We start from the raw sequence: 25,639 nt of genomic DNA, 5'->3' as shown, positions 1-25,639 counted from the left end.
CAGCCAACTTCCTGCAGCTGAAAATTTAATTACTTCTTTTACCTTTCAAACCAAGGTGTTTGCTTGTCTTTTCTGGACTCTGCCCTGGGGCCGTGGCAGACAGGAAGTGGAGCCGTGGAACAGCGTTAGACCCAACTCGCCTTCATGTCCTGCCCCTCAGCCCAGCCCTTGGCCCAACCCCTGCCAAACGGCTCCTGCTGTGTTCAGGTACCTGCGGAAAGGAGCTCCCATCTGTCAGCAGTGTAAGGGCATTTCCAGGGCACATCTGTGCAAGGCCTTTCACTCATGGAACACTTGCACACTGGACGCTTGCCACTTGTGTAGACACCTTCTCTAGCAAGGACCATGCCATACTGCATCTTTTGTTACTAGTGCCAAGGAGGGTTCCTGGCATATACAAGTGTTTAGTAGTTGTTTGTTCAGTGATTGACAGTTCACGAGGAATCCCATAAGTCAGCAGCGTCTTGCTCCAGCGTGGGCTGCAGAATCTGACACTGACACTGTACTGCTTCACAGGCCTTGGGGACTTTGACTAAGATACCCTCCCTATCCGCCAACTTCAACCGTGCATTTACAACGGTTCAATAGTGCAGGGTCCCCACCAGACCCTCCAGCGTAGGTCTATTTTTTTTTTTTTTTTGAGATGGAGTCTCACTCTGTCTCCCAGGCTGGAGTACAATGGCATAATCTCGACTCACTGCACCCTCTGCCACCTGGGTTCAAGCAATTCTCCTGCCTCAGCCTCCCAAGTAGCTGAGATTACAGGCACCTGCCACCGCACCCGGCTAATTTTTGCATTTTTTAGTAGGGACGGGGTTTCACCATCTTGGTCGGGCTGGTCTTGAACTCCTGACCTCGTGATCCACCCGCCTTGGCCTCCCAAAGTGCTGGGATTACAGGCGTGAGCTACCACCTGTAGCGGTATCAAGGTGTTTATCAGGGTGATCAGCTTGTTTCAGTTTTCCTGGGACTTGCTGGGTTTTATCACTGGATGTCCCTTGTCAGTCCCAGGTAAGCAGGGACAGGGGTTTTCTCCTAGTTCTCGGCATCCAGTTCTTAACAAGCTCCTGTAGAGGGCGCTGGAGGCAAAGCTCAGGAGGCAGATGCCAGATGGATTGAGCAGTTGCTGTCCCAGGTGGGAGATATCACGTCACCCGGACACCATCAGACTCAGGAGCGGGTTAGAAAACAGCGGATCTCCTTAACCCTCCCCCAGGAAATGCTGGTGTCAGGAAGCTGATGCTTGTTGGCCAAGAGGGAGTGACCGTGTCAGACAAGTCTCTGTTTCTTCATCCTGAGAAAGCAAATCATGTATAAATGACTTGTGGTTGTTTCAGGCTGTCAAGCTCCAAATGTGTTCTGGCTGTAACTACCCTGACAGCAGGATGCTCCAGTTGCATTGACCTAGAACAACCTAGGACAGAGAAAAAAAAAATCGCTTTGATTTTGTAGGGGAGGACACATTTTAAAATTCTGCCTTTCCAGGTTATTGGCAGGATCTCTGTAACAAAAGTCAGGCTAGCAAGAGAGAAGCATATGTATTTATTTAATACATGTTTTACATGATACAGGGGCTTTTGTAAGGAAATGAAGACCCAAAGAAATGTTTAAACCTGAGTGTTTTTATACGGGGTTTGATGAAGAGTGGAAAGTCATGGAAGAATATGACAGGAAACAGAGGGGATGAGCTGGGGGTAGGAAAGCGGGGAGAAGCTCAGCAAGGCCTGTTAGCCCAGTTTCTCTTTTCGCAGATAAAATGCGCTTCTACCCTGAGTATAGGGAGGGCACCTGTCACCTAGGTTCTTATGACCTGCTTCAAGGGAAGTTCAGAAATTGGTTCAGCTTAAAACATCCACTATTTTCAAGGTGCCATATTTTGGGCCTGAATCCCATCCATTTTTTTCAAGTGGTCTATCCACTGTCTATTTTCCCCCGGTTCATATAGACCTATCCGCTTCCCTTGGGAAATTGAGTGGGAAACACGAAATTTACGTTCAAAGTGGATGGTGATAATGAAAAAATAATCTGGTAAGAGAGGAGACCCACACAGACCCTACTTTGGGCATTACCTGGCCAAAGCCAGCAGCAAGGCAGCACGCCCTTCTGACATGCACAGGTTGCCAGGGGCTCCACATTCATCAGGCCCCTGCTTTGGTGCATAATGTATATTGCTGTTGATGTGTTCAACTCTGTTGCAAAGTGTTTAGAACAGATAACATCACAGTCAGATCATTTACCAATTCTCTCACTTGCCCAACTTTTGTTTGTTAAACCACGTACTTTGGGAAGTATCTGCAGTTTATTAGGTACGCTGTGAACACTGTTTTGTAAGGAGTGCCTGGCTGAAAACACCCACAAAATGATTTAAAAAACACAAAACTAGGCCAGGCAGAGTGGCTTACACCAGTAATCCAAGCACTTTGGGAGGCCGAGGAGGCGGATCACTGGAGGCCAGCAGTTGGAGACCAGCTTGGCCATCATGGTGAAATCCCATCTCTACCAAAAATACAAGAATTAGCTGTGCATGATGACATGTACCTGTAGTCCCAGCTACTCGGGAGACTGAGGTAGGAGAATTGCTTGAACCCAGGAGGCGGAGGTTGCAGTGAGCTGAGATCAGTCCATTGCACTCCAGCCTGGGCAACATAACGAGACTGTCTCAAACAGAACAAAACAAAACAAAACAAACCCTCCAAAACCCACAAAGCTAGTATTTACAACTTGGAATGTCATCATTGTGAATGTTTCTATCTGCACAAATATCTGGAAAATGACCATTAGGATACCAGCCTTTGTTACTGTTCTCTTAAGAGAAGCCACTTGCTCCTAAGCCCTTCGCTCTCTTAAAAAAAAATCATTTTAAAGCCGGGCGCGGTGGCTCACGCCTGTAATCCCAGCACTTTGGGAGGCCAAGGTGGGTGGATCATGAGGTCAGGAGATGGAGACCATCCTGGCTAACACGGTGAAACCCTGTCTCTACTAAAAATACAAAAAATTAGCTGGGCACGGTGGTGGGCGCCTGTAATCCCAGCTACTTGGGAGGCTGAGGCAGGAGAATGGGGTGAACCTGGGAGGTGGAGCATGCAGTGAGTTGAGATCGTGCCACTGCACTCCAGCTTGGGCGACAGAGTAAGACTCCGTCTCAAAAAAAAAAAAAATGTCATTTTAAGAACTGGAGTGGTTATGAGAAAAGCGCCAGTGCTTTTAAAGATTTGCAGAAGGGGGAAAGGTCACTTGGCTGTCAGCTGGAGTTTTTATGTCATAGATGGGGTACCTATCACTCAGAGCTGGAGTCGGACAGACTCAAGTGGGAATCCTGTCTCCACCGTAAATTAACTGTGTGATCTTGGACAAGTTATTTAACTTTTCTAAACCTCAGTTTCTCCATCTTTAAAACAGAGATGATATTCATCATATGTCATTAACAAGTATAACATTGGAAAGTGTCGCACACTGAAGAACGTCCAACTCTTGGTAAAGTTCAGTCCAACTAGGGTTTGAACATGTTTTTAAAAATATCCTGAGGCTCTGCTCTCCCCAGAAGACGCTGTAAAGAACAATTCCAGCCCTGGCACTGAGACAGTTGGATCTTAGATGAGTCATTCCCTTCTCTTTTTTTGGGGCCTCAGTTTCCCCTTTGGTAAAATGAAGGGATTAAACCAAATCAGTGATTCTCCAAACTTTGGTGTGCTGATCTGCTAGGCTCCACCTTGGTACCCTCTAATTCAGTAGGCTTGGATGGGGTTCACACAGCTTCCCCGGGAGATTCTGTGCTCAGTCTGAGAACCACCCGCCAGAGAACCACAACCACAGCCACCTAGACTGGGACTGATATTTGATGGCTTCAAGGAGGTGTTTTAAGGCTATTGTCCCAGAATACGTGATGTGTTTTTTGAGGAGGAGGAAGGCGTATCCACAGCACACATCAGGAAGAGGTGGTTAAAGGTCAGAGAGTTATTCTGCATAACATCCATCTGATTTGATACTTCCTGAAATTTTTGACACCCAACCAGGGACGTCTTTTAAAAGGTTCCCCACTGCTCACTGATTGACAGGAAACCACAACAGGGGTAAAATGCATGCATAACACAGCAGACATCAGACATGAGAGTAGTTCTCTATGTAGCACAGTATTTTGTATTATTATAGACACACAAATTATTTAAGTCTGTGTGTGTGTGTGTGTGTGTGTACTTTTTCATTTTGGTGGTATGGAGAGCTTTGGAGGGAAGAAGGAAAGGATGACAAAGGGAGTCGTTTTTCCATGTACATCTCCCATTGCAAGAACACTGATCTCTGAGTGGATTCTTTTGTCTTGAGTCTTTTGAATTATTGATCTACAATGATGAAATCTCTAGCACAGATGTTCAATCTTGATGTCATTTAATATCATGTACCACAGCCTGAGGCTAAGTTTCCTCTCTCCAGGAAAAATGGTTTGTAAGAGTTGATTGATCAACTCAGGCCCGAGATCATACATATAAACTTCATTGGTAAAGTGATCTACTCTAATATTAACTTCGGGGATTAGAAAATAAAAGTATAAAAGTGCATAAGCCTATGGTAAGTGCTCAAGAAATGTTGGCTTTTATTATTATTAGGTGATCATGGAATTAACTTTCACGAATTTGCCCTTGAGTTATAAGCCGATACCGACCCAGGGATAGTTTCTAAAAAGACAAACTTCCTGCAACTGCAGGTAGCAGGAGATAGACTCCCATTACTGTTGTCTTCTCCCTCGTGTGTTATCCAGACCACCATGTGGGATCCTTGGGATGATTTTGGGTAGTGCAAAGACCATTTAAAGAATGTTCTTTTTTTTTTTTTTTTTTTTAAACCCTTTATTTAAAAAATAGAGACAGGATCTTGCTATGTTGCCCAGGCTGGTCTTGAACTTCTGACCACAAGTGATCCTCCTGCCTCGGCCTCCCAAAGTGCTGAGATTGCAGATATGAATCACCACACTTGGCCTTAAATAATACTCTTCTGCATAGTACATATTTAAGTCTAAACAGAACTACTAAAATATTTGTGTTAAGGTTATTTTCTTTTTTGACAAAAGACAATGGTTTTAACACTTATGCTGATACACAGTTTCCCTTTAAAATAAGTCATTCGAGTGGAAGAAGGTGATTCAAAGAAAGCTGCTAAGTAATAATAGCACAAGTCGTACCCAGAAACGGTAAAAATTGTGATGGTGGCATGCAAATGATCGAGTTTGAGAAGTACTAACTCAGTGAACTGAACCTGTATGCTCCTTGTTGTGCTACATCTGAAAACATTCATCAACACTCATTTCACGGAGCTCGAATCTGTAGTACAGTTACAAAACTTCTGTGCTGTACAGGACCTTGAGGTCATCAGGGGACCACCCCTGTATTTTAGGCAGATGGTTTCCATGATCTGGAGATGTCGTGTCTCAAGTACAATACACTGGGGAGGAAACACTTTACCAGATTAGAGAAAAACGTGTTTGAAAAGAGACAGTCCTTCTATCCCAGGAGAGACACATTGGAGGGGAGACAACAGGACAATGAGAATGTAAACTGTCTATGTTCCAAATTTTTCTGGACATTAAAAAATTAAAAATTCTAAAAAAGAAAATGGAAATTGTCTTCTGAAAGGATCTCAAGGGGCACATGTCTTGAAATATTTGAAAATCTTTTACTTGGAAGGTGGTGACATGTACTCTAATTGACTTCAAGGTGTGTAAGAGGGAGGCTGAAATTATAGGAAGACAGATTTTAGCTCCGTGAGCGGAAATACCTTTAGTGAACTAAAGAAGGAATGAGCTATCTTAAGAGATGATGGACTCCCCTGGACTAGAGGTATTTATTTAAGCACAGCCATGATGCCCTTAGGGGACCTGGGACCAAGTGCTAGACGGGTGTGGAGGTGGCTGACCAAGGGTCCTTGCTGCCCCTTAAAGTCAAGGAGTTTAAGGCAGCCTTTCCGTTCTTTCAAGTGGCTCCTCCAAGGGAGCCATTATCTGCAGTTACTGTCTCAGTTTTAGGTAAAAAGCTTTTATCATTTGGGAATTTCCCCTCCCCATATAATACTTTTTACTCCTGAATGCATGCAAAAGAGCTGTAAGAAACTTTCTGGTGCTAAATGAGAAAATGTGTGAACATAAACGAGCTAGTTTAACTGTAAGTTCACCACAGTGTATTTTAAACATCAGGCTCTTAAAAACTCAATAGTTTGAGATTTGCGTTTTAATCAGCGTTTGGCTAACAATATGAGATAAACTATTAGAGAAGTGTAGGTCATTCTGGCAAATAGAAAGTTCCATCATTTCACACGTAGAGAGCTGCCACGAAGAGCTTATTCTTGGAGTACAAAATGCAGAATTTAGGTTAAGGCAGGTGAAATTGTCATTTTGTAGACGAACTCGTACACTGGCAATTTCTTATGGTTCAATGTAAAACATTTATAAACAATTGTATTGTTACAAATACATTTAGACACCGTTTTCTGCTAAACTCAGTATTTTCCTTTCCATCCTGATCAAAGAAACATTATTGCAGTAAGCCACATTATAATTGAGGATGATTTCTTCTAAAAAGGTTCCGAGTTCCTTTGAGCTTGTTACTGCACAGTGGATTTTTCATTTGCAAAGACATTAAGCCCTCCAAATGTGCAAATCATGAAGTCAGTTGTTGTTCCAGCAAGGTTTGCCCAGCGGTAAAAAACGATAAAACTAATGCACTAGCTGAAACCAGGTGGGGAGACCATGTGTGGTAGTGCTTGCGGGTGGAGGGAAACTATTTCTGAAATGAGGACTTAACAAAGTATAATCCCAGCTTCACTGCTGTTCACATGAGAAACCAAAGCTTCAATTTAACTGCAGGCAATAGAAGTTTCACACCGTCAGCACCAACTGCCTAAAATCCAAAACTAGTATCTAAAAGTGCAGGATCAAAACCAAAAATCTGGAAGGATCTAGTTAAACTTCAATATGCATGACCCCAGATTCCCCTTTAAAACACAGTCCAAGTATTATATCTTTTCCATAGGGCATTTACATTATTGTATTAATGTGAAATAGCTATTTACCTCTCTCCAAATCTCGGCTTCATAGAATACATAATTATCACATCCTGTAGGACAGTCATTTAAAAAGACAGCCTCGTTTATAGACAGGAGAAGTTACAGACTTTAAAATTCCTGTTAGAAAACTGGGGGACTATGGGGCCAGGCGCAGTGGCTCACACCTGTAATCCCAGCACTTAGGGGGGCAGAGGAGGGCAGATCAGGAGGTCAGGAGTTCGAGACCAGCCTGGCCAAGGCAAAACCCTGACTCTACTAAAAATACAAAAATTAGCCGGGCATGGTGGCGGGCACCTGTAATCCCAGCTACTCAGGAGGCTGAGGAAGGAGAATTACTGGAATCCAGGAGCCGGATGTTGCAGTGAGCCGAGATGGTGCCATTGCACTCCAGCCTGAGCGACAGAGCAAGACTCATTCTCAAAAAAAAAAAAAAAAAAAAAAAAAAAAAAAAAAAAAAAAGGAAAATTGATTGGGGGACTATCGAGGATTCCCCTCTCCCATTTGTTAAAAATTAATAAAATTTAGGCCCTCAGACTTTATGCATTCATACTCAAAATAAATGCACTAAAAATCAAGGAGCAGTAAGGGCACCGAGAAAGACAGCAGTTTGATCTATTTTATAATTAAAACAGGCTCCAGAGTTTAAGTAACTTGCCCCAGTGCCTGTTGGGACATGTGAAAAAAACAAAGACCTCTACTACATCCCACATTCTCTAAACTGAGAACCATCTCAAGCAACAAGTCTCCATATATCACTCTGACAAAGTGGATTTTTACTTCAGTCTTCCCCTGCTGAGGTTCAGAGCTGTCAAATCCCAACTGAGGCCGGGCATGGTGGCTCATGCCTGTAATCCCAGTACTTTGGGAGGCCAAGGTGGGCGAATCACCTGAGGTCAGGAGTTCAAGATCAGCCTGGCCAACATGGTGAAACCCCATCTCTACTAAAAAATACAAAAATTAGCTGGGCATGATGGCACACACCTGTAATCCCAGCTACTCTGGAGGCTGAGGCAGGGAGAATTGCTTGAACCTGGGAGGCAGAGGTTGCAGTGAGCCAAGATCGCCACCACTGCACTCCAGCCTGGGCGACAGATGGAGACTCCAACTTAAAAAAAAAAAAAAAAATTCCCATCTCCCATCTGACTTAATTCCTTCATCAACCAATTGCCAGTGTTGTATGGGCAGGCTTGGTCTGGATAGACTTGTTTTCCCAGTGCTATTTCCAGCTGGGCAAAAGAACCACTTCATTCTCTTAGAGCTTTCCATACCACAGTAAATAACCTGGTATCTTGCTGGGGCACTGTTTTCCACCCATATTATACTACATCTGCCCCATTTTGACTACTAGAAAATGCATCAAAGAGGCTGTCCAATTTGCCTGAGATGAGATGGCTGAAGTTCTTAGCCATATAATGGCCAAAGCTCAACAGATCTATTTGATACGAATTCGTTCTTTGACGCACAAGGAAACAGATGTCAAGAGTCGTTTCCACCCAACATCAAGCTTCCTCCCCTCCTCTCAGGAAGCTGAACATAGATTCCTAGTCACTAATGTGCTATGAACTGAATAGCAGTGAATTCACTATAAATTAACTCATGCTGGTACAGAGTTCTCTCCATATAAGCATAGGACTTACATTTATTACTTAGCCATTTTTTCAAAGATAGTTCAAACGTTACAGATTTCTCCATATTCCCTTTACTTTTGGAGTCAAACACCAACTTCCGTATGTGACATTGACTATAATGTAAGAAAAGTGATTTTCACAAGTGTCTTGTACAAATAAACCATTGCAGCAGTTTATAGAGACAGTTGGGTGAGACAAGGGCCCTGAGTACACAAATTCATAATGGCTGAGTGGTCATTCCACACTGTCACTGCATTACAGAAAAAAACTGGATGCCTGTCTTGCATACAACTATGTAGTGCATTAAAAACACTGAGACCTTTTTTCATTTTTTTTTTTTTTATTACATTTGGACCTTTAAGAAACATATACCATCAGATATACCACTATTCAGTAAAATCTATTCTAGTTTTTGGGAAGCATATGTGTCACAAACTATCTTGCTTCTAGTCTCCAAGACTTTAAGAGTTTATCAAAAAGGTGGGCTCTGATCTATGGGATCCTGAGCCTTGAGGTTTCAAATGTTCTGATTATTGTAAAACAAATTCAAGTGGATTAACTTAATTCCCAGCTGTTTTTCTTCAGGAATGGGCTAATCAGTTTGAATTATCTAGTCCATTACAAGAATATTAAATTCCTTGAGCTTTGTGATCTATTCTGTCTTTGGAAAACCTGGTAAAAAAGTAATTTTCTTTCTATACAATAAGGATGGATTTACCAGAACATACCCAATATTAATCATAACAAAAAGCAGTACAGATAATGTATATGTGCTGTGTTCACTTTAATGACCATTTCATAAGTAACTACTCTAACTATGGGGACTATTTCTGGATCAGTAAGATCCACGCGTAGTTAGTTGCAGCCTACACTCAACTTCTTAACACAACTCTTGGTATCTGACATTGATTAAAAGTAAAAAAGGGTAAGTGAACAAATACTCATACATGATCACGTTTTTAAGAAGCTACCCTTTGCAGAAGTAAACAAGAGAGGAAACTTTCAGGAAGCTGTTGATGGGGATTGGGAAGGTTTAAAGCTATGGCTTTGGTAAGCACCCCAGTGAGCTGTAGGAAGGCATTGTAAGAGTAGATTCTGCAGCATCAAAGGATAATTCTCTAAAAGAGGTGGGTGTTTTCTCAATTAACCTAAATTCTGAGGCTTTCAGCAGCTGAGGGCTAGAAACAAGATCCAAAGAAAAGAGCCATCTTCACAACACTTAAGAAAGGTGACTGACTGTGCCACTAGGCTCATGATGCTAAATGGTCCAAAAGCCTTTGGTGGTGTGATATGGACAAGAAAAAAATTAATACACAAACCACATAACACCATTAAAACCAAAAAACATTTTTTCATTAAAAAAGTATTTAGAACACATAAAACAAGGCAACATTTATTCTTTTTTCTCATCTTCTGGTATGGGGTCTGTTGGTGGCTCCTCCACTGTTGCACTGTTGCTCTCCGAGCCAGTGTTACTATCACTGGTTCCTTCCTCTGCCATACTGTCGACCCCCTCCTGCCCACTCTCCTTGTCCTCAGGAGTAGATGTGCCTTCTTCACCGTTCTGTTGGCTCTCTGTCGTTTCTTCAAGGTGTGTCTCCTCTGTAATCACACATTTGTCACTGTCAGTTCCAAGATGAAATTTTACTCTAGTTAAGCTGACAGTATACAGTGGTGCTGTCCAATATGGTAGCCACTAGCCACATGTGGTTATTAAACCCCTGAAATGAGCCAGTGTGACTAAATAACTTTTAAGAATGTTGGAACAATTTGGGTATGAAAATCTACTTTTTAGCTGTAAATTAATGAAATTTATTAAATAAATACAGATCAAATACTTCCGATGAAAATTTAGCTTCTGACTTGAGATGTGTATAAAAGTATAAAATATACATTGGATTTGAAGACTATTTAAAAAAAGGAAAGCTGATTTTAAAAATGTTCCTTCCGTGTTGAAATAATTTTATTTAAGATATGTTGAATTAAATAAAACACACTGTTAAAACACTTGTTTGGCTTAACTTTTAAAAATATGTTACTAGTAGAAAATGTAAAATTTCACATGTGACTTGCATTTTATTTCTATTGGACAGTGAATGAGAGTTAGTCTGTAGTGTTATGGATTAAACAGAGAGAAAGCAGTTGTAGAAATAATACAAGGTTGATCTTTTAGACACTTTGTTTAAAGTCATGCTGGGCTGTTTCCTGTAAGAAATTAAAAGCACGAGGTTTTAGCTCTAATAGTCTCAAACAATTTTCTTCAGGTTTTTCCCTTGAACTAGGAGGAGAGAACCTGAGTAAAGACCTGCAAACCTTAAGCACAAGACATGCCCCATTCATAGATGCCAAAACAGAGGCAAAGGACTGAGTGTTCGTCTAGTTGCAAAATTAGCAAAAATCAGTATTTTAATTTTCAAGCTCTTGTTTTAACCACAAAAATGTGTTCATGCTCCAAATTCATTAAGATGAATGAATTCACGTTCATACAAAACAGAAAGAGAGTCAGATAGTGAAACTTAAAATATGACTATTTAAAATGTTAATGTGCTGGATTAAATTTTGCAGAAATACCTGGTAAAGATATCTATATTCCATTACATGTTTTCCAGATGGCTGTCATTTGAGTACAAAGTATGACACTCAGAGGTTGTCATTTGAGAACCAAGTATCACTACTGTCCCTCCCACTTCTTGCAACGATGCTCCAGGAAGCCTTTGGTTTTGTTTTCCATAACTACTTTTAGCTTAGTCCTGTTTACACAGTGTACCAGGTAGTGTCAACACAGCGCTATGCAGTCAGGTGATCTCAAAATTACAAGTGATGATCAATGTAATCAGTACTTTAGGTAAGTTTTACTTATACAAGTTATTTTTAATTTTTTTTTTTACCTTGAGGGATGCTTTTAATCAGGAAAATCAGTATACCTAGAAGTAAGGGTTTTTCTAGGACAGAGCTGGCAATTTTCTTCTGTAAAGAGCCAGACAGAAAATATTTTAGACTTCGCAGGCCAGGCAGTTTTTGCTGCAACTACTCAACTAAACTGTTTTAGCCCCAAAGCAGCCACAGACAGTATGTAAACAAACAAGTGTGGCTGTGTTCCAGTTTTATTTACAAAAACAAGTGATGGGCAGGATTGCCTTACAGGTATTACTTTGCAGAATGCTGTCCTAGGACACCAAAGACAATCTTAACAGTAATAACCACATCTTGATAAATAATGTAAGCATTACAGGTTAAAATATTGAACGTCAATATCATGTCAAATCTAGTACTCGGAATCACCCTCAGTGGCAGGTACCAGAACACCCGCACTTAGAAAGAAAACCCTAAATTAAAGACAGCCATACAAAGTCTTGGCACTTCCTTTGTGTTTGTTGCTAGTGGGTTACCTGTCTCCATTGGAATGTTCTCATCGTCTTTCTTCTCCTCGCCTTTGTTGGTTGCTTGTTCTTCCTCAGGAACGATGCTGCTCTGACTGCGCTCAGCTTGCTCTGCGGCCTCCTTCTCCCTTTCCTCCTGCCTTTTGCGGGCCTGTTCCTCTGCCTGTGCAATCTCAGCTGCAATTTTCTCCATATCCACTTCTACTTTCAGACCGCACAACTAGTCAGAAAAAAACAGAACTCGGTAATGTTTTTTCCTTATAATTTTTGAGCCAGATATATTCTTTCAAAAGTTGGTTTCCTTGCCTATAAACTATATATATATCTATACACCTGTGTGTCTGTGTATGTGTGCAAAAAAATGTGGTTCTAGGTCTTCTCTGAAACTCTTGGGTCTACAAGAAAAGAAAACTGCTCTAGCAGTCATATAATATGGGATATTCCAGAGCAGCTGGTGAGGCAAAATAGTGAAAGTTCTGGGGTATACATAAGGCTTCCATTTTACATTCTGGGCTACCAACTAGATTTCCTTGTCTGAATGCGAAGTACAAACTATAAATTACATTTAATGAAGACATTTGATGAATAAATCACAATAAAATGAAAGTAGTTAATGACTGTATGGGAGTTTAAAATATCAGAGGGCTCTAGCATTTATAGGCCTAGTAGATATGCATATACTTAATGATATTTCAAATTTATTGCAATTTTGTCAAGAAAATGGGAACAATTTTATTTTATTTTATTATTATTTTTTTGAGACAGAGTCTTGCTCTGTCCCCCAGGCTGGAGTGCAGTGGGCGGATCTCAGCTCACTGCAAGCTCCGCCTCCCAGGTTTACGCCATTCTCCTGCCTCAGCCTCCCGAGCAGCTGGGACTACAGGCGCCTGCCACCTCGCCCGGCTAGTTTTTTTGTATTTTTTTTAGTAGAGACGGGGTTTCACCGGGTTAGCCAGGATGGTCTCGATCTCCTGACCTCGTGATCCGCCCGTCTCGGCCTCCCAAAGTGCTGGGATTACAGGCTTGAGCCACCGTGCCCGGCCTGGGAATAATTTTATAAAAAAAAAGATCTTACAGATTATATAGTAAAGTTAGCCCTGTTTCAAAGTGAACAACATTCAATAAAAACACTATTTTGGAAAAAAGAATGAGGAAAAATAAAGTAACAGGTATGGTGATAAAAGTATAGTTAACATATTAAACAGATACCCTTTTAAGTTCATTGTTAAATGAATCTGTGCTTTCCAGGAATTTCCTCTTCTTCTCCTGGTGTCGTTCCTCTATTTGAAGAAGTTCAGCTTCTAGTTTTCGCTGCAAGACAGGATCAGGCTTTACAATTATGTCTCATGTTTTAATGGTTCACACTTTCACACTGTGTACCAAATAATGTTTTGAACTTTAGATCATTTATTACATGAGTCTAGCTAAGATTTAAAAAATACAAAACGCACACAAAGAAATGATTATGATCAATAGGTAAATGTTAAAGAATACTGTTTCAGGCCTGAGCAATTCCTTTGGAAAAAGTATTTAGTAGAGCAGTAAAGATTGATAGGACGCCTCAAAATTCTTAAGTTCACATGTATTTCTTGACAAATATACTTTCCATTACAAGGTTCTATATTATAGTTTTTAATGACAAACTTATTAAACATTTGGGAAAGGTCTACTTCCTTAAACCTCTTCTCCAAATCAGGAACAGTTTAGATTGACATATTTAACAGGTACATTTAGGCATGGGGTAGGAATCATGTCAGCTGGGATTTGTGGTATAGGCCCATTTTATTGAAATGAATGTTTTATGACTTTACCTGATGAACCATTAAGGACTGGACCTGCCGTTTGAGGACCTGCATTCTAGCTGTTGTGACAACTGACCGAACGTCTGGCACCACACTCTCACTAAGAATTTCACTGATGAGGCGGTGGTTTCTCTGGAAACGGGCAGTGGCTGTATGCTTCATTGAAAAGCCATCATCATAATCTGGAATGAACAAATTGTTCTGCAAAGTAGGTCACCAGTAACCATAAAAAGGAGTGTAACATGTTAACACTTAATTATCAAGGAACTATGGCCCTTGCTGGCCTAACAAGGGGACCTGACCAGCGTCATGGGAGCACTGGGCAGTTACTTGATAAAAACCATACAGAGGACGTAATGTGTTCACCGGCCAAGGTAGTAATTTATCTCACAGTCTTTAAGTGATGATGTGTGTCTGAGAAGGCTTTGGCTAAAACATAAACGAGATACAACATGTCTCTTCTGGCTTTGGAATCAATGTGAAGGCTGCAAGTGATGGCAGTAATTGAAATTCTGCCCAATGTTTCACTTTCTTGGTAGTGACTTAAGGCATTTAACAACTAACGAACAACATATGAACTGGGCAGTGACTTTATGAAAATGCCAATTTGTAAAATTATCACAGCAGAGGAAACATCATCTCTAACAATATTCAGTTTCCCAGGCCCTCAAGTAATTTTATAGAAGAAAAATAAATGTTTTGATTCCAAATTTAATTTTTGTCAGTTTACACTTAGCCAGCTGTACGAGTCTGATTTATATGCTTCTGTTTCGTTTTGTTTTGAGACAGAATCTCGCTCTGTTACCCAGGCTGGAGTGCAGTGGCCCAATCTCGGCTCACTGCAACCTCCACCTCCCGGGTTCAACCGATTCTTGTGCCTCAGCCTCCCAAGTGGCTGGAATTACAGGCACATGACACCACGCCCAGCCAATTTCTGTATTTTTAGTAGAGGCAGGATTTCACCATGTTGGCCAGGGCGGTCTTGAACTCCTGACCTCACGTGATACGCCCATCCTGGCCTCCCAAAGTGCTGGGATTACAGGTGTGAGCCACTGCGCACACCCTATATGCTTATTTTTAATAGGTATCTAGTGTTTCCTTAATCTCAGTCTTTGCTCTATCGGCTTCATAGTTTTTCATATATCTACTAACAGCCTATACTATTGTTTACTTAATATTTTTCTTTAAACTAACTCATTTAAAAAAAAAAAGCTTTCTCTGTAGCAATACATACTAAAACAAATGCTCCTTTTTGACCCACTTAATCACCTCAGTGTCTCCCACCAGACAGGGAGGAACCATACTTGAGCTTGAACCAACTGTAAACCTTGTTACAGAGGAAAGCCTGTTACAGAGGAAAGCCTGTTACAGAGGGAAGCCTGTTACAGAGGAAACCCTGTTACAGAGGAGACCCTGTTACAGAGGGAAGCCTGTTACAGAGGGAAGCCTGTTACAGAGGGAAGCCTGTTACAGAGGGAAGCCTGTTACAGAGGGAAGCCTGTTACAGAGGGAAGCCTGTTACAGAGGGAAGCCTGTTACAGAGGGAAGCCTGTTACAGAGGGAAGCCTGTTACAGAGGGAAGCCTGTTACAGAGGGAAGCCTGTTACAGAGGGAAGCCTGTTACAGAGGGAAGCCTGTTACAGAGGGAAGCCTGTTACAGAGGGAAGCCTGTTACAGAGGGAAGCCTGTTACAGAGGGAAGCCTGTTACAGAGGGAAGCCTGTTACAGAGGGAAGCCTGTTACAGAGGGAAGCCTGTTACAGAGGGAAGCCTGTTACAGAGGGAAGCCTGTTACAGAGGGAAGCCTGTTACAGAGGGAAGCCTGTTACAGAGGGAAGCCTGTTACAGAGGGAAGCCTGTTACAGAGGGAAGCCTGTTACAGAGGGAAGCCTGTTACAGAGGGAAGCCTGTTACAGAGGGAAGCCTGTTACAGAGGGAAGCCTGTTACAGAGGGAAGCCTGTTACAGAGGGAAGCCTGTTACAGAGGGAAGCCTGTTACAGAGGGAAGCCTGTTACAGAGGGAAGCCTGTTACAGAGGGAAGCCTGTTACAGAGGGAAGCCTGTTACAGAGGGAAGCCTGTTACAGAGGGAAGCCTGTTACAGAGGGAAGCCTGTTACAGAGGGAAGCCTGTTACAGAGGGAAGCCTGTTACAGAGGGAAGCCTGTTACAGAGGGAAGCCTGTTACAGAGGGAAGCCTGTTACAGAGGGAAGCCTGTTACAGAGGGAAGCCTGTTACAGAGGGAAGCCTGTTACAGAGGGAAGCCTGTTACAGAGGGAAGCCTGTTACAGAGGGAAGCCTGTTACAGAGGGAAGCCTGTTACAGAGGGAAGCCTGTTACAGAGGGAAGCCTGTTACAGAGGGAAGCCTGTTACAGAGGGAAGCCTGTTACAGAGGGAAGCCTGTTACAGAGGGAAGCCTGTTACAGAGGGAAGCCTGTTACAGAGGGAAGCCTGTTACAGAGGGAAGCCTGTTACAGAGGGAAGCCTGTTACAGAGGGAAGCCTGTTACAGAGGGAAGCCTGTTACAGAGGGAAGCCTGTTACAGAGGGAAGCCTGTTACAGAGGGAAGCCTGTTACAGAGGGAAGCCTGTTACAGAGGGAAGCCTGTTACAGAGGGAAGCCTGTTACAGAGGGAAGCCTGTTACAGAGGGAAGCCTGTTACAGAGGGAAGCCTGTTACAGAGGGAAGCCTGTTACAGAGGGAAGCCTGTTACAGAGGGAAGCCTGTTACAGAGGGAAGCCTGTTACAGAGGGAAGCCTGTTACAGAGGGAAGCCTGTTACAGAGGGAAGCCTGTTACAGAGGGAAGCCTGTTACAGAGGGAAGCCTGTTACAGAGGGAAGCCTGTTACAGAGGGAAGCCTGTTACAGAGGGAAGCCTGTTACAGAGGGAAGCCTGTTACAGAGGGAAGCCTGTTACAGAGGGAAGCCTGTTACAGAGGGAAGCCTGTTACAGAGGGAAGCCTGTTACAGAGGGAAGCCTGTTACAGAGGGAAGCCTGTTACAGAGGGAAGCCTGTTACAGAGGGAAGCCTGTTACAGAGGGAAGCCTGTTACAGAGGGAAGCCTGTTACAGAGGGAAGCCTGTTACAGAGGGAAGCCTGTTACAGAGGGAAGCCTGTTACAGAGGGAAGCCTGTTACAGAGGGAAGCCTGTTACAGAGGGAAGCCTGTTACAGAGGGAAGCCTGTTACAGAGGGAAGCCTGTTACAGAGGGAAGCCTGTTACAGAGGGAAGCCTGTTACAGAGGGAAGCCTGTTACAGAGGGAAGCCTGTTACAGAGGGAAGCCTGTTACAGAGGGAAGCCTGTTACAGAGGGAAGCCTGTTACAGAGGGAAGCCTGTTACAGAGGGAAGCCTGTTACAGAGGGAAGCCTGTTACAGAGGGAAGCCTGTTACAGAGGGAAGCCTGTTACAGAGGGAAGCCTGTTACAGAGGGAAGCCTGTTACAGAGGGAACCCTGTTAGAGGCCTTTGTGGTGCTCCTATGTCAGTTTAGCACCTCTCTTATTGTCTCACACTTAAGTAGTTCCTAAAATTCTCATTATCATAAATACTACAGCTAAAACTGTTGTTTTGTAAAAGTTAAAAAAATTACTTTTGTTTCGAGTAATTTCTTTAGGAATAAACTTTTGAAATTAAAACTATTAGGTAAGATACAGTTTTTTAAAACTCTGTAACCTTTCTACTTTTAAGAGTTTTCACCTTTAGGGTTATATATGGTATATCTGTGCTACCTCTGTCTAAGTTATCTGTTTTTGTTGTTATTTTTTATTTTCTTCTTTCATTTATATGGCCCCAGTGTTGACCACAGATGGGGTAATAAGGTCTAAGAATTTGGGCTTGTTCTTCCTTGCATGTAAGTCATCTGCTTCCTTTTTTCGGGGAATGGCTTTTCTAATTATGATCTAATTGAACAGCTATTTATCCCATGAAGAGGCTCTCATTGAACAAAAGCCTTCATTGTCTTGTGTGGATAATTGCACATGCCCTCTTTTTTTTTTTTTTTTTGAGACTGGGTATTGCTCTGTCATCCAGGATGGAGGGCAGTGGCATGATCATAGCTCACTGCAGTCTCGAACTCCTGGGCTCAACTGATCCTCCCACCTCAGCCTCAGTTGGAGCAGCTGGGACTACAGGCACAACCCACCATGCCCAGCTAATTTTTAAGTATTTTGTAGAGAATACTTGCTGTGTTGCCCAGGCTGGTCTCAAACTCTTGGCCACAAGCGATCCTCCTGCTTTAGTTTCCAAAAGTACTGGGATTACAGGTGTGAGCCATGGCGCCTGGTCATGTCTATCTTTTGATAGTCCTCTGTTAAAGAAGTCAGTAGCTGCTGTACTTCATGCAGGTGCCACCTTTCTCTTACGTACATTTGACATACATTTCCACCTCCCAAGTCTTCCTCTTTCTAATCATTTTCATCTAATCATTTTCATACTGGCATGCTAAAGACATTCTCATACTGGCATCTTAATTACTACCTGAACTTACTTACTAGCAACTTTAAGACCCAACCTTAAAGTTAAAAACATAATAGGCCCAAGTTTGAGACTGTTTCTGAGTGAATCTCTTCAGTCCTTCTCAATGTTCATGGTGTTAGCGAAAGCTTTATTTTCTACTTATGTTGCTAGCCTTTGTTTCCTCTTGTCCTGACCCCTATCCTCCCAATATCTGTAGCCTGGATCATCTTCTGTTTTTCACTTCTGTATGTTTCTCTTGCATTAATCATCCCATTTGAGTAATTAAAGTGTGAGGATGCTAGTGTGTCTTTAGCACTGCTGATTCTGCTTAACACTCAATACTGTTTCTATTCCATATTCTATTCTCTATAGTGTTACATTCCACTGTCTGTATTTATGAGAACATGTGACAATATTCCAGTCCATTATTTTAAAAAATGATTTCTGTTTTTCCCCACTTTTATCAACTTATTCTTGTCTTCAGGTGCTATTATTGCTTCCTCCCTCACTGATACTGTCTTTAAAGTTCTTATAGCCTTCCTCTTTGTTACTGCAACTTTAAGATGGGATCTTAAATCATTTTCCTGATGTTTTTGTCACTTGTAACTAGAGCTTCTAACCTTTTGCACATCATAGCAGTACACAGAGGAACTATCAGTATTTATATAGCACACTAGATATGTGGTTGAGTGTGTTCACACTGCAGGTGGCTATCTCTGGGTCTCCTTGCAGCTTCAGACCCTGCCTGGCTGCACAAGACCAGAACAATCAGCATACCTGCTAACTACTCATACAGAATGGCAATTAGGAAGCTCTGCTATTCGTGTGCATGTATAAAATTTGTATGGGTGTAGCATGAGCTATATTTATACATTCTTATTGGATTTCTGAATTAAATGGAAAGGAAACTTCAGAATGTTTCCACATACTCATTAGCTTCTCCCTTAAGACCCTTTAATTCAGCGAATTTAGTGAACCAGTAAGAAAACAGGATATAACTAGAATGCATTTAGCTTTTAAAAGCAGATGAGGCAAAATCCTGATTGTCATTTAAAACCTTTCATGCATTTTGAGTACAAAGATTTTGATAAACAATAAATAATTTTGCCATTTTCTGCACTCAAAAGGATATCTCTTTTCTTGTGGGAAATTCACATACAAATCTTACTCAATATAACCAAAATACTGAGATGACACATAAATTATGCTTTCTTTTCCATTTAGGATAAGAAATAAAACACATCTAAGAGATTACTCATATCCTAACTCTCAGAGAAAGCATAAACAAAACCCCACTTTTTTTCTTTTACCATCTGGATCTTCAGCAGGTTGAATGCTCATGTACGGTTCCCCTTTCTCCATGCGAGACTGTCTCTGTCGACTTTCTTCCTCTAAAGCAGCTTCTGCACGACTTTTTGCATTTATGTAAGCAAGGTACGCGGGGGAATTATGATAGGCCTTCATAGATTCATTGTACTCTATCTGAAATTCAAATGTTTTTTTGTTTTTATAATTAACATTTTGCAGGTTATAATGCAGACTTATGTTATCTCATTTGAATATCAAAAGATATGATGTAAACAGGGTGTTTGGATAATTATCTCCTTTTTACAGACAAGAAATCTGAGGCCTTGAGAAATTGACTTGACTCAGGTAGACAGAGCCTCAGTACAGCATCAGCCTTCTGACCAAATCTTATGTTTCTTTTATAAATAGTAAGCTAGTGTTTATGTACTTTACACATTATCTATCCCACTGTGAGCCCCTATCCTACCTTTTCTGCTTCGTATTCGTTTAAATACTCTTGTTTTTCTTCATCAGTGAGATCTCGCCACATGCCACCAATAATCTTGCCAATCTCCCACAACTTTAGGTCAGGGTTGGAAGCCTTTACTTGGTCCCAGACCTTAAAAAGAAAACAGATGAAATGTTAATACTGATGTCTAAATGTATAGACCTTTAAAATACTTTTTAATATGGAAACTTTTGAACATAAAAAGCAGAGAAAACAGTATCAAATTTCTATGTACTCATCAGCCTACTTCAACAATGATCAACGACTGCCCAACCTCAGGTTATCTTTGCCCTACTGGATTATTTTAAGATAGATCTCAGACATCACGTCACTCACTTATAAACACTTCAGTGTGATATGCAAGAATATCTCCAATCACTACAGACACTTAAGATGAATTACTTCAATAACACAGTCTATGTCACTAAAAGTTCACGTGAATTTAGAAGTGCTTAATCTGCATAACACAATACATCATATTGTCAAAAACCAATGTAATAGTCAAGATCAAAAGGTTTAAAATTTCTAGATAGTGGTTATAATGCTCTGCCTTTCAATAAAGATATTGGCTATTTTTTTAATTTTAAGAGTAATGTAAGTTCATCACCAAAAAAAAAAAAAAAGGGAAAACTTGAGGAAAAGAAAATAAAACTACCATAAGCTTACTGCTTAGAGATAACCATTGTCTTCTGTGTTTTCCCCTTCAAACTAACATGTGGTTGCCTTTATTTTATAAAATGAAATATTAATTCATGTAGTCTTGTAGTCCTCCTTCACTTAATATTTTCATGTCATTAAATATTCTCCAAAAGACATGACTTTAATGGCCACAGAACATTCTATCTTAAGGATTTTAACAGTTTATTTAATCATGCACCTCCTGTTGGATTTTAGTTCTGGAATTTTGAAATCAGAACTAATTGCTTTAAAACTGTATTTTGGTCCTTTCCTCTGAATATGCACAGAAAAGCTGGCTAAGCCAATCTAAAATTGGATGTAAAGAAAGAAGCAGCAAAGACAGTGTCCTCACTCCTTTCCAGGTCCTAAGCGCCTACCTTTCTGCTGTACCTCATGTAGGGCATCAGCGGCTTATCTGGTGGCTTTGGGGGTTTTGGAATCGTAATACCAGAGGATGCCTACAAAAGAGTTAAATACATTCATTATTAAACTGTAAGGAGTTCACCGGCAAACTGAAAAGAGAGTTCCTTAAACAATTCTAATGCGCCTTTCTTCTACTCGTCCAAATATTTTCTCCACTGAAAATAGCTATCACTGCAAATTCAGAAATGTTCAAAAGAAAACGACTTTAAGCACACACTTTTTAAATGTTTTACTTAGCAGTTTATTGCCAATGCTTTGACAACCTGGCTGCAGGAACAAATAAAATATTACATAGTAACCCATACATTGAAAATATATGGTTATATATCAACCATCTCACATTCAGGACATTACCTGGCACCCTCTTATTCTGCTCAATTACCATTACACATACAGTCAACACTTGATTATCTGCAGCAGGATCTGAACCCTTAACACTTACCATTCTCACACTGTCTACAGGGGCCTTAACCTATTAGCACTGTATCAGGAATGTACTCCCAATATCACCACAAAAACAACTTCTCAGGTTCAAAAACAAAAACAATTAGTGAAATAACAAACCACTTTACCTCCTTTGCCAGGCTAGAGATTTTATTTCTCTTAAGGTTCTGTCTGTTACCTAGTGGTTTTCTTGTAAAGGGGAAGGAGAAGTGTGAATGAAAGTCGCACCTTTTTTTGTCCTTAGTCCTAATCACAGTGTAAAAGCAAGTAAGTTTATCCGGAACAGAGAAGTGGCAGATATGGGGCCTGATTGTTATTTTTGAGGTGTTGTATCAAGAAGCTCCATTCCATTAAAAATGTTTGGTTTTATGAGAAAGACAGAGGAAAAGGAAAGATGTGATGTGCAGGAAAAGAGAGACAGAAGAAAAGGAGGGGGGAAGACTGAAAATATTTTTTAAAAGGTAAAGCAAAATAGGTGAGAGAAAAAATTAAAAAAGAAGGAAAGAGAAAGATAAAGTGATCAGTTTTTCCTGTGGTCTAAAGTCTAGGTGAGATTCCAGACAGCTTCTGGTAGACCACCCAGATAACACCCATCTAAAAGCATTTATTTCTGAACTTTTTAGTCTCCTCTTAACATACATGACTGCATTTGATTAAAGACCCAGAATAAGAAAAATCATTGCTATTTCAGACAATTTGCAAATTCTCAGGAGATCTCCTCTGATACTGACTCTCCCTGCTAGGCTGGAGAAATGAAGTGCTGGCTTTATTCTAATTATCAAAAGACAGGATTGGCAAATTCTTATAAGAAAACTAAAGTAACATTTTGTTCGCTTCCCCTTCTGTTGTTGCTATGATAAAACTCCAGAGATACTCCTCCACTCTGGGCTGAGACCCCAATCATAACCTTATTTTTCATTTGAGGGCTCAGGGATTAGCATGTTTGTGTCCTTTTCCACTATGATCAAGAAATGTTTCCTCTTCCTACAAGGGTCTCTCTCCATCCCTGTAACTCTACTTCTTCATATATGAAATTATTAGAAAGCATTTCGCCTTGGAAGCAGTATTTCCTCTCTTTCCATTCCTCCCATGTATTCTTACTACACCTCATGCTAGTGCCCAGGTAGACAGACACTGTCAGCAGTGGGTAAGACAGTGAGATGGCCAGGGGGCATAGAAACTGTCAAAAGTGGTGGGGTAGCAGCCAATAAAGGGAAACCTGTATCAGGGTTTGTACAAGTTCTTTTAAGGGGAAAGGGAATTCCTGTAAGACTAACCTTATGGATTCAGAGGAACAGACACACAAAAGTCTGCTTCTTCACACACAGTTATTAGAAAGCATTTCCAACTCATATCCAACACAAACCTTCAGAATTCCATGAAATGGGTTACAAATAAAGTTGGAATTGTGCCCATAACTGAGGTGGTTAAGACTACTGTCAAAATTTTTTTGAAATTAAAGAGGTAAAGAATTCTAAAATGCCTATGCTTTCGAGCTTTGAGTATGAATTAAAACACTTTAAAAACATAGTAGTATTTGCTTTGATATTTTCAAAGAATCACATTTATATTAATGGATTTGCTATTTCTCCTCCTTTCTCCCAAAGAAAGGTACACAAATCATCTATATATTGAGACCAGTCAACTTACAACAAAAAAACCCAAACTAAAAAAACACCCCAAAACAATAATAAAGTTAAAATTCCAGATGGTTTTCAGGATAGTAAAGATTTATATCATTACACACCTCCAATTTATTCAATGTCTCAGACACACATCTTTCTACAATGTCTTAAACATTTCTGTAAAAAAAAGTTGAACATACTTTAGACCCTTTCTGGATAAGCTTCAGTTGGAAACCACCACTGTTTTGCTGTGCTGTAACCCTCTGTCGGGTGTGTGAAATGCGAAAATCTGTTGTTGGCTCTTTCAGTGGCCTATGGCTATGCTTTTGGAGAATGTGTTTCCATTTTTGAACTGTTTCTTTCCTTGCTACTATCAGGAAATCCACCTCTAGCAGCAACTCTCTTTCCAATTTTCTGCTTTCAATTTCCAATGGAGAGGTGGGTAGAACTGGGCTTACAGAAGAGCAAGGTCTTAGGAAATTGCCTATGAATAAAATTCATGATTTTGTGAAATTTATCTTGGCTACTCAGTTTTTTGTTGTTGTTTCTTCTGTAATTCTCAGCTGTTTCTCTAGCAGGAACTTATTTAAGAGCTTTCTTCTGGGACAGAATTTCTATTAATGTACAGAAACAGGCTGTTTTTAAAGACATTTTTGTCTCAATGTGTTTTCACACCTGTACTCAAGAGAATGCTAATTATCATCTGAATGAAGAACTGACTAGGAATGAATTCCATCTTGTAGCTATCATAAGCACTCCAAAAGGTCTTGACATGCTATATAAAGTATTTACTGTCTGAGAACTATCCAAGTATACTGGAGTCACCAGAGAAACCCAATGTTCTCTACAGCCTACCAGAAGCTACTGGACAGGGCTTCACAGACTCATTCCTTGAAAACCACTAATGCAATATGCACACAATAATACCAAACGGGAGCTTCTCCTCACCCCCAAAAGTAATGCATAACTAGGGTCACAATGCTTTTATTAAAATCAAAATGCTTTTATTATGGTCAAAATCAGAGCCATTGAGTCCTAACAGCTTAAACTAGATATAGAAAACAGGGCAAGTAGTGTAAAACCTCCACATTTTCTAGGCCCTTCTTCATATAGCAGTTTGATTATACTTCAACCTGGTGTTAAGAGGATAATAATACAAAGTAAATCTCCACAAAGGACCAAAACACCAAATTCTCCATGCCCCACACCTCTTTACACTTCATCTACCATGTAGCTAGTGTCCACGCCAAATGCTCAGTTCTTAACATTCGCCAAGAAGGAATGAGAAGAAACAGGTAAGTGATTTCAGATCGGGAGTGCACTTTCTCTTCCTAGTCTCCGTCGAACAATCTCACTTTTTTAACAGAGAATCCCCCACAGCTACATCCAAGTTAAGAACTAAACGCTTACACAAAACCAAAAGACAAATTATTGTAATACTATAGTTACCATTTGTATTCCATTAACATAGATAATCAAGAGGTGACTGTATAGAGCTATTAAATGCAATCATTCTTGTTTACTGCCCGTGAAAAAATTTCTGCATTAACATGAAGATCCAAGATTGATTCTGTTCATTGTTTAAATTAAAATGTTCTTTATCATTTGCAAACCTTGCCACCCACTACACTTGTGAAACAACCCGTTTACGCCAGGGAAAAACACGTATTGATGCACATAACAATTGTATGCATTGTGAAATGCATACATACACACACTTGTCAGAATTCTTTTCAGATACCATGAAATATGCATGGCACATAAAACTTGATATGCTTATGAAGTACAAATTATGCAGAAACAATGAAAAATTTAGACAAACAAAACCTATCAAGCTAAGCAATATGCTTATCAAGATAGACATTCATTTGATAGCTACAAACTTTCAGTTCTAGCTTGACTACAGGGTGAGAGGGCTTTTCTGAAGTGACATTAATAGAAGGCACTTGTTATTTATGAATACAGCAAACAAAACCAGATATTAAAACTTTACAGCCATTCTGGGTTGTATAAATTCTCACCAACACTACATTCCAATGTAGTATTTGACTTTTGGATTTTTTATCTTTAGTAAGTCATTTTTATAATTATTGGCTTTTTTGGCACTTAAACTTTTTTGAATGAAACTTAAGATGATTCTAAACTAAAAGCTTTGAAGTGTATCATCCAATTTTGAAATCTTAGGCTGATCATTTGAATGAAACATCCTAAGTTTCAGAAATCATCTCTCTTAAACTAAGGATTAGAAATGCGCTTCTCGTTGTACGTATCTAGTTTGATACTTCAAATTAATTTCATTCAATCTTCATTCTGCATTTCTTTAAGGTGACATTAAAACGTTTTCTCTTTTCACTGTAG

The 25,639-nt window shown here is 40.5% G+C and overlaps 1 protein-coding gene across 2 annotated transcripts in view; it reads right to left on the bottom strand.

Annotated features, from left to right (window-relative positions):
- Nucleotides 1-9,009: 9,009 nt before the first annotated feature.
- Nucleotides 9,010-25,639, bottom strand: part of SMARCE1 (SWI/SNF related BAF chromatin remodeling complex subunit E1) — a 24,160-nt gene continuing 7,530 nt past the window's right edge. Inside the window, exons 5-12 of one of the 2 annotated variants that reach the window (XM_017880194.1) lie at nt 21,167-21,247; nt 20,091-20,222; nt 19,627-19,798; nt 13,870-14,042; nt 13,268-13,369; nt 12,068-12,278; nt 11,567-11,645; nt 9,010-10,280 (exon numbers count right to left, since the gene is read on the bottom strand). In XM_017880194.1, the coding sequence (XP_017735683.1) occupies nt 11,581-11,645; nt 12,068-12,278; nt 13,268-13,369; nt 13,870-14,042; nt 19,627-19,798; nt 20,091-20,222; nt 21,167-21,247 (936 nt within the window). In that variant the 3' untranslated portion in view covers nt 9,010-10,280; nt 11,567-11,580. The remainder of the gene's footprint in view (nt 10,281-11,566; nt 11,646-12,067; nt 12,279-13,267; nt 13,370-13,869; nt 14,043-19,626; nt 19,799-20,090; nt 20,223-21,166; nt 21,248-25,639) is intronic. The other variant, XM_017880193.1, reaches the window with a different exon arrangement.

This window comes from Rhinopithecus bieti, unplaced genomic scaffold (genome assembly GCF_001698545.2).
Source record: "Rhinopithecus bieti isolate Rb0 unplaced genomic scaffold, ASM169854v2 scaffold_11744, whole genome shotgun sequence".
Classification (NCBI taxonomy): Eukaryota; Metazoa; Chordata; class Mammalia; order Primates; family Cercopithecidae; genus Rhinopithecus; species Rhinopithecus bieti.
The sequence above is the reverse complement of the archived record's forward strand: the minus strand, read 5'-3'. Positions and strand labels throughout refer to the sequence as shown.